The sequence below is a fragment of the Melospiza melodia genome, chromosome 7, assembly GCF_035770615.1.
Source record: "Melospiza melodia melodia isolate bMelMel2 chromosome 7, bMelMel2.pri, whole genome shotgun sequence".
Lineage (NCBI taxonomy): Eukaryota > Metazoa > Chordata > Aves > Passeriformes > Passerellidae > Melospiza > Melospiza melodia.
Window position 1 is genome coordinate 26,343,979 of NC_086200.1, and position 8,371 is coordinate 26,352,349.

Sequence of the window (8,371 nt, forward strand, 5' to 3'; positions counted from 1 at the left end):
ACTGAGACCTCGTGGCCTGTGCTGCCTCGGCATGAGCTTGCAAAGGGTCTGGGGTTGTCACAGCCTTTGTAACACATAACAGCCTCACCAGAGATTTATTTTTTATTTACAGCAAGGAAAAGAGACCAAAAGCCAGGGCGGGTCCCAGTGCCACTTGTGCTGGCACACAGGGAAGCCCCCAGCTCTGCAGCACCTATAGCTTCTTGCCCTTCTTCAACTTGTTGCGCTGCCACGTGTTGTACTTCCGCAGGCGCCTCCAGTACTCAAGCGAGTCGGGGTCCAGCTCCTCCAGCTTCTTGGGGGGCCCGAGGTGGATCTTAAAGAGCCTGGGGGTGAATGCAGAGGGTGTGAGGCTGTGGGAAGGATGACAAAGGGACAAGCACAGGACGGAGCAATGGACATGAGTGATCAGGATGTGCAGATCCGTCACCCCACACCCACAGTGCACTCCCTCCTGTCTCCTGACCCTGGGGAAGGCTTCTGGGTCGCAGCGGGGCAGTCTGCCTCCTCGCAGAACACTTTCCTGTCCCTCTTACACAGCTCTGTGCCCCTGGGATGGCACCTCTGGGACACAGAGGGGAGTGGGGCAGCACGCACCAGTCGGGGTACTCGGACTCGGGCTTCAGGGCCACCTCCGCACCCTCCTTGAAGTAGTTGACCCCCATGGCGTGGGTGGCGAGCATGTTGGGGTCGGTGCACACCTCCGGCCCCTTCAACGCCTCCTTCGGCGCACCCTTGCCTTTGGACTTGGCGGCTGTGGGGAAAAGGGCAGGGTGAGAACAGGGTGAAGGCAGGGTGAGGGCACGGGGTGTGCCGGGGGTGAAGGACGCAGGCAGGGGAAGGGATGGGGACTCGAGGGCAAGGGCACCGCGGGGCGCTAACAGGGACCGGGGCCGGGTTAGAGTGGGGAACACGAGGAATGGAGCTGGGCCGGCGGCACCACCAGGGAGGGCCCTGGGAGCGGGACACGGGGCCCGGAGCGTGGGCAGGGCATGGCCGGTACCAAGGGGAGAAGCGCGGGACCGGGGCACGGAGGGACGAGGGGACACATAAGGGGACACACGAAGGGACACACGGGGCCGGGGCCTGGACCGAGGAGCGGGGACCGGGGCCGGGGCCGGGAGCGAGGAGCGCGGGCCGGGGCCGGTGCCCGTGCGGGCCTCACCGGGTTTCTTGGCGTAGCCGCGGGCCGGGGCATGGAGCGCAGCTCCCGCCGCCCGCAGCAGCGCCCGGGCGGCCATGGGCGCGGGGCACGGCGGGACCGGGGCGGGGCCGCGGCCGCGCCTGCGCAGCGCGAACGGAAACGGCGGCGGGACCGTCCCGTCCCGGCCGGAGGCGCCGGTAGTGACCGAGTCCGCCCGGCCCGGGCCCCTCCCGGGCCGCCGGCCCCATGGACACCGGCACCACCATGGACTTCCAGGCGGCCGCGCTCCCTGCCCCCGGCGGCGGCGGCGATGAGAGCGCGGAGCCGCGGGCCATGGACACGGAGGACGGACCGGACGCCCCTGGGCGCTGTGTGGGCGACGGGCGGCCGGAGGAGCCCTCCCGTAGCGCCCCGCAGCCCGGCAGCGGCTCCGGGCCGGAGGGGCCGGGGCCCGCCGCAGCCCCGGAGCTCGCGGGGGGCGCGGGCGGACGGACCGAGCTGTGCCGGGGCTCGGGAAGGGCGATGGAAGCGGAGGAGGTGCCCGAGGCGCCGCCGGGCTCTGCCCGCTGGGAGCCCGGTGCCAGCAGCGCCTCTCGGGGCGCGGGGCGCCCCCGGAGCCCCAGCAGCGCCGACCCCGCGGGCATGGAGCTGGATGAGACCCCCGAGCCCTGCGCCCGCCCCGCACCGGGGGCCGAGTGGGTCGAGGATGTGGAGGACGAACCCTCGGAAATCCAAGGGCTGCTGGCTCAGCTTGAGACCCTCGACCCCAACCTCCGTGACTGCCCGTCCGCCCCAGAGCAGGGCTCGCCATCCCGCTCGGGCGCCGGTGCCCGGCGGGGCCGCGGGCAGTGCCCGGGCCGGTGCCGGCCGTGCCCGCTGCACGTGGCCACGGGCCGGGGCCTGGCGACGCGTCCGTGCTGCCCGCAGCACTCCGGCTGCCACCGGCCCTGCCACGGGCTGCTCTTCGCCGAGGCTGACCGGGAGGACTTGCTGAGCCTCCTGTGCTATGAGGGGGGACTGCCCGAGGCTGGTGCCGAGACCCCCTTGGCCCACTCCGATGTTCTGGCTGGGACCAACCTGGAGATGCTGCAGGCTCAGGAGGACCCAGCCGCTGTGGAGAAGCCTGAAGGGCTGGGGAGGCCAGAGAGCTCAGAGGAAGAACCTTCTGGCAGCTGGTGTTACGGAGAGGGGCTTTGCGAGGACGATTCTGCCTGCGAGGCTGCTCGGGAAGGTTCCCCGGAGCCGGCGTGGGCAGCGCTGCCTTCCGCTCTGGTGGCCGGGACAGAGCAGCCACCTCAGGGCGCTGTGACCGTGAGTGCACCGTGCCTTGGGCTGCCGTGGGGCAGTAGGAGCCAGGACGTGCCCCTTGGCTCTGGTCCCTCCTGGGGTCTGGGATGGGGGCAAAGGAGAGCCAGGGCCGACTTTGCTCAGGTCTTACAGGGCCTTGCACTGCGAGATTGCTCATACAGGACCCTCGGTACCAGCTTTGCCCTGAGTGCATGCTTGCATGGCTGGCTGGTTCATGTGTGTCCTGGCCCAGAGGCTGGTGCATCCGAACAGCCCCTCTGGTCCTGGGATTCTGTGCCATCTTCCCCTCCAGCCCCAGGACCCTGTTCTTCTCTGTCCAAACTTGGGACCCTATGCCATTTCCCCCATCCCCAGGGACACTCTGCCTTTGCTGTCCCGCTGCTCCAGGGCTAGCCAGGCTGAAACTCTGAGGCCCCAGCCACAGCCTCACTTGCTCTCTCATTGCTTTGCAGAACAGGGAATCCCCGTCATCCTGCCCAGCCTTCAAAGAGGGTGAGTTGCTTCTGTTCTTGAGCAGCAAGAACATGAGGAGTCCTGCCCCACCTGCTCTGACCCTGAATGGGCATGGTCCGGGGTCCCGGTTAGGGAGGGAACAGCAGCTCTGCACCCACCCAGAGTGGGTGCACCACGCTCCACATGGCTTGTTTGAGGGTTTGCTGAGGAAATGGAGGTGTGTCAGGGATCAGGGAGGGGGTATACTTGGGGAAAAGGGTGCCATGTGTTACCAAGGGAAGGGGGAAGCAGCCCTGGTCCCCCAGTGATGCCAGGTGCCCATGTACCAAGCATTGAGCTGCTTCATTGTATGTAGGAATGCAGCTAACAAGGCAGCAGGAGTTGGTACCCCCAGTTTCAGAGGTGGGGGAGCAGCCTCTGCTCAGTCCCTCCCAACGCCTCAGTTCCAGGCCCTTGTGACCCAGAGGACTTGCTGGATGGTGTGATTTTTGGGGCCAAGTACCTGGGCTCCACGCAGCTGGCCTCGGAGAGGAACCCCCCGACCAGCGTCCGCATGGCGCAGGCGCAGGAGGCCGTGGACAGGATCAAGGTGCAGGAGGGACGGGGGGCATGGCTGCCCCGAGCCTTGCCCCCTGTGGGTGTGGGGCAGCGCCCAGGGTCTGCCTGAGGGCACCTGGCTGTGGGGCTGGGTCCCAGCAGGGTCCTGTGACCTCTCCATCATTCTGCAGGCACCCGAGGGGGAGTCCCAGCCCATGACGGAGGTGGATCTGTTTGTCTCCACACAGAGGATCAAGGTGCTCACTGCTGACACTCAGGTGAGCAGGAACAGCAGTAACCTCGTGTCTCTGTGGCTGCTTCAACGTTCCTGTTTGGCCTCAGGCTCTCAGCTTTGCTCCCACGCCAGCAGGGTCTTGCCTAGTGATGGCCTATGGATAAGGACACATGTCTGGGAGGGGACATGTTACTTCATAGCCATCCTGTGTCATGTCCTTGCCTCTCTCTGTGGCTGCACAAGGCTTCCCGTGCAACCTGCACCCTATGGAGCTGCTGGGAACCCAGGCTGGAAACCTGGAGAGCTCTTTGCCTCAGGATTAGTTTCTGCATTATAGCAAGAGGGAAGAGCTGCCCTGTCCACTGGCAACACCCAGGGACACAAATGAGTCCTTGATCAAGGATCTCTTTTAACCTTTTGGCACAGACATGGTTTCTGCCCAGCATGTGCTGGGCAGCTGTGCCACATCCCAGCACCGTGGCCAAACCCTTCCTGCTTGCAGTGCCAGCAGGCTCGTGGTGCCCACGTGGTCTGACAGCCCCAAGGGGGCTGAACTCTGCCTGTTCCCCTTGCCAGGAGGCCATGATGGACCACTCCCTGCAGACCATCTCCTACATTGCCGACATTGGCTCCCTCGTGGTGCTCATGGCACGCCGGAAGCTGCCGCGGCGCTCGGAGGCGGCGGAGGAGAAGCGGCTCTACAAGATGATCTGCCACGTCTTCCACTCACCTGATGTGAGTGAGGCAGCACACGGGTCCCTGGCGTGGGTGGGCGGCCCTGGGGACCCGAGTCCCATCCCAGTGTAATAACTGGGTGTTCTGGGCTGGGGCTGCAGCAGAGACCCCTCTCTCCCCACTAGGGAGAGGCAGAAGCCCGGCCTGAGCATCTCTGTGCCCCACAGAGCCCCAGCGAGTGCAGGGGAGGGTTGGCTCCACACAGGGGCCCATTCCTTCAGGGAAGGAGCCGGGACACCCTGGAGCTGCCAAGCACGGTTCCTGTGCTGGGCACTGCAGGGCACGGGGAGCTGTTGGCTCCAGCCCGGAGGCACAGGCAGGAACAGCCCCTGTGTTTCTGCAGGCCCAGGTGATCGCCCAGGCCATCGGGCAGGCGTTCGGCGTGGCCTACCAGCGCTTCCTGGAGGCCAACAGCATCGACCCCAGCGAGCTGAGCCCGCGGCAGTACAGCCGTGCCCTGCAGGACCAGGAGCAGCACAACACAGAGCTGACCCACTTCTCCCGGCAGGAGAACTGCAAGGACGTAAGAGCTGCTCCGAGGGGCGGGGACAGTGCGGGGAACCCACTGGCACCTCTGTGTCATCCACTCCGTGGCTCCCTGTGCACCTGAGGTGCTCCCTCCAAAACCAGAGCCCATCCCAGCCAGCTGTGAGTGCAGCTGTGGGCTGGGACAGTGCTCCACGGCTCTGGTGGAGGTTGTGACCATAACCCCCCTGTTCTCCCCCCAGGTGTGCATCCGGAAGCAGAAGGGGGAGATCTTGGGCATCGCCGTAGTGGAGTCGGGCTGGGGCTCCATCCTGCCCACCGTGGTCATCGCCAACCTGATGCACGGGGGCCCCGCGGAGCGCTCGGGCGAGCTGAGCATCGGGGACCGCCTCATGTCCGTCAACGGCACCAGCCTGGTGGGGCTGCCCCTGGGCACCTGCCAGAGCATCATCCGGGTGAGCAGGGCAGGGGGACCTCCTGCCTCACGCCATGGGGGAGATGGGGACTGGCCTGAATGACCTGGGGGTGTCTGTGACACCAGGATTCCTTTGGGGCCCCCAGCTTTGGAGACAGGTGTGCCGAGGTCATCCTTGTCCTGCAGGCTGTGGCAGTTCCTGCTCAGAGGGCTTGGAGGAAGGCAGGGGACAAAGGGACAAAGCTGGGGAGTGTACTTGCTGTGGCCCCGCCTGAAAAGGAGGGTGGATGAGGAGGAGGGCACCTGTCCTGAAGGCAACCTGTTGCATCATCTACCTCTCAGTAGGATGGGAAGGAGCTGGAAGCAAGGACAGCATAGCCTCAGGGGCAGGGATGTCTTTGGCTGGGTTTGTAAGTTCTTGTCCCTGCATTTGCATTTGCAGTATCCCTTTGTGTGCCTCAGTTTCCCCATTGAAAACAAGTTGCTAATCCTCAGCCCTCACATGAGCAATGTGGGTGTTGGATGTTGGGTGCTGCTGCCTATTATCTGTTCCCAACAAACCTCTTCTGTAGAAAAGTAGGTTGGAGTAACATTTAGGCAATGCAGCCAAATCCACGCACGACACTCACCACAGCTGGCTCAGTGTGAGAGGCTAGAAAGGCTCCTTTTTGCAAGGTTTTAGTTCAGCAAAGTATATCACATGTGGCTGAAGGGAACCCAGCAAGAAAGAGAGCAACCACGTGGTGCAGGCAGCTGAAAAAGGGGAAGGGGTGGGGGGCAGAGCTAAGGGCAGGGCAAAGGGGATTGGTCTCCAGGGGAGGGGGGCAGCCACCAGTGGTACCAAGCCAGTGAGGGGACAGGGAAAGGGGAAACCAGGGGAAGTTGTCAAACAGAAGTCCATGTGGGAGTCTGTCTTTTTCCCCAGGAGGACTGCATCACCCCTCAACCAGTCTGAATAGCTCTCCAAAATCTGACCATGCCCCATCCCACCTTCCAGGAGCTGAAGCACCAGACTGAGGTGACACTGAACATTGTGCGCTGTCCCCCTGTCACCACGGCTGTCATCCGACGCCCTGACTCCAAGTACCAGCTGGGCTTCTGTGTTGAGAACGGTGTGGTGAGTGCCCGTGGGATGGGAGCTGGGCCAGGCTCTGCTGAGGGACAGGCAGAGCCAGCTGTGTGCAGGGACCAGCGCCCAGCTCCCACACTGCAGGTGCCTGCCCAGGCCGAGGGCTCACAGGGCTCAGCAAAAAGCTCCTCACAGCCTTTCTGCAGCACTGCTGGTTGTATCCCTCTTCTTGCTGCTCTGTAGCTGTTTGCTTTCAGGGTGGTGGCTTCTTCCTGGCTTTCTGGGCATGACCTCAGTGACAGTTGTTGCTGTCCCCTGTGCTGAGCTACTCCCTGCCCTGGGCTCTCGTGTGGCTGTGTTGGGAAGGCAGAGAGAGGGACATTCCTGGGCTCAGTGGGAGCTGGGTGGGTGGCACAGCCCCCCGGCACCCCAACTGGTGCTCCCCCTAGCACTGGAGATGTGGGGCTCTCCTGTTGCCCCAGGGAGCAGCTCAGTCTCTGCAGCCCCAGCCTGAGGGCAGCAGGAGGGCTCAGTGGGGGGACTGAATCAGCTGGGGGACAAAATCCTGGGGACTGCCCTGGCCCCAGCTCGGCACGTCGCGCTGCTGGCAGCAATGCCCAGGAACATCCCTGCCCTCCCTGCTGTGCACCCAGGCAGAGCTCTGGCCGAGAGCCTCCGGGGCTGTGAGGGTTTGGAGCAGCGGTGGCAGGGCCGGGCTGAGGGCACAGCCCTGCTCTCACAGCCCTCTCCCCCCCCAGATCTGCAGCCTGATGCGCGGGGGCATCGCGGAGCGGGGCGGCATCCGCGTGGGGCACCGCATCATCGAGATCAACGGGCAGAGCGTGGTGGCCACGCCGCACGACAAGATCATCCAGATCCTCACCGAGGCCGTCAGCGAGGTGAGCTGGGCCCCACGGAGCTGCTGGGCTCAGAGCTGTGAGCAGCACCCTCCAGGCCAGGCTGGGGTCTCTAAGCTGTGCCTCTCTGCCTAGGTGCACATCAAGACCATGCCAGCCTCCACGTACCGTCTGCTGACAGGGCAGGAGCAGCCCCTCTTCCTCTGAGCCACCGTGCCTGGGGCAGGCAGGACGAGCCCAGGGCTGCAGGGGCAGGACTGGCTCTGCCTTCTGCCCCAGCCCTGCAGCAGAACCCTCAGCAGGGCCTAAGTCTGCACCTCTTTTGTTTTACTCAGGACACAGTGGGACACTGGGGGCTGATACCCAGCCTGAGCAGCACCAAGGTCTGTGGTGCCACGCTTTGGGCACCTCTCCCACACCAATTACCTCTCCCCAGCTCAGAGTGCCTGCACAGTGCCTGTCCTGCTGCTGCACAGGGTCCCTCACCTTGGCCTTCTGCTTGTGGGAGGTGAGGGGGCCTTATGTGAAAGCTCCCCCCACCCAGTCACTGACTATTGTACTTTTACACTCACCAACGGTGCCTTTCCCAAGGTGGGGATGGTGCTGGAAGCACAGCTCAACTCCAGAGCCACAAGCATCTGAACCCCAGAGTAGCACTGACCCCACATAGCCATGTGTGGGTGCACACTGGCACCCCTGAGGGGTACCCAGCAACTCCCAGACTCAGCCTTAAGGGCAGAAGCACTCTTGGCACCTCCTCTACTCCCATGGCTTGGCCAGAGGCTGTTGGGGTGCAAACTCTCCGTTAGACACGTTGCACCAAGCTGGGAATCTGCCTCAGCTTTTCCCTGGTGCTGCCTTGGATCGCTCTGCGTGCACAGCCCAGCCCAGAGCCATAGTCCTGGCAGCAGCAGAAGGGAACATGGCATTGCCCAGCCCCACATCCTGGCAGTTTGGGGCTGTGAGCTATTTTGTGAACAGCTCTCTGGGCCCCCAGGGCTGCAGCAGTGCTGACCTGGCTGTGCCTGTGTGCCTGGTTGCTCTAAAAATAAAAATTTTGGGAAATATGGGAGGCTGCATTTGAGGAGCTGCAGGGGGACTGCAGCAGAGGAGACTCAGCTCTGGGGCACAC

General features: G+C 64.0%; 2 protein-coding genes across 2 annotated transcripts; one reads left to right on the forward strand and one right to left on the reverse strand.

Annotated features, from left to right (window-relative positions):
- Nucleotides 1–89: 89 nt before the first annotated feature.
- Nucleotides 90–1,256, reverse strand: MRPL54 (mitochondrial ribosomal protein L54). The gene is made up of 3 exons (XM_063160698.1): nucleotides 1,166–1,256; nucleotides 598–754; nucleotides 90–326 (listed from the first exon to the last, which is right to left on the reverse strand). Exons 1-3 carry the CDS (start codon nucleotides 1,239–1,241, stop codon nucleotides 194–196), a joined length of 366 nt encoding a protein of 121 aa, XP_063016768.1. The 5' UTR covers nucleotides 1,242–1,256; the 3' UTR covers nucleotides 90–193.
- A 134-nt stretch (nucleotides 1,257–1,390) lies between these two features.
- Nucleotides 1,391–8,306, forward strand: APBA3 (amyloid beta precursor protein binding family A member 3). Its single transcript, XM_063161312.1, has 10 exons — nucleotides 1,391–2,455; nucleotides 2,905–2,944; nucleotides 3,349–3,494; nucleotides 3,634–3,720; nucleotides 4,254–4,412; nucleotides 4,756–4,935; nucleotides 5,141–5,353; nucleotides 6,311–6,430; nucleotides 7,141–7,281; nucleotides 7,375–8,306. The coding sequence occupies exons 1-10, from the start codon at nucleotides 1,391–1,393 to the stop codon at nucleotides 7,444–7,446; spliced, it is 2,223 nt and encodes a 740-aa protein (XP_063017382.1). The 3' UTR covers nucleotides 7,447–8,306.
- Nucleotides 8,307–8,371: the final 65 nt, after the last annotated feature.

Coding starts and splice junctions, on each gene's coding strand:
- MRPL54 (XM_063160698.1), bottom strand. CDS start 1,241: ATGGCCGCCCGGGCGCTGCTGCGGGCGGCGGGAGCTGCGCTCCATGCC. Junction 755..1,165: donor CGGCTACGCCAAGAAACCCG/GTGAGGCCCGCA, acceptor TTTTCCCCACAG/CCGCCAAGTCCAAAGGCAAG. Junction 327..597: donor GAGTCCGAGTACCCCGACTG/GTGCGTGCTGCC, acceptor ATTCACCCCCAG/GCTCTTTAAGATCCACCTCG.
- APBA3 (XM_063161312.1), top strand. CDS start 1,391: ATGGACACCGGCACCACCATGGACTTCCAGGCGGCCGCGCTCCCTGCC. Junction 5,354..6,310: donor CCTGCCAGAGCATCATCCGG/GTGAGCAGGGCA, acceptor CCCACCTTCCAG/GAGCTGAAGCACCAGACTGA. Junction 7,282..7,374: donor TCACCGAGGCCGTCAGCGAG/GTGAGCTGGGCC, acceptor CTCTCTGCCTAG/GTGCACATCAAGACCATGCC.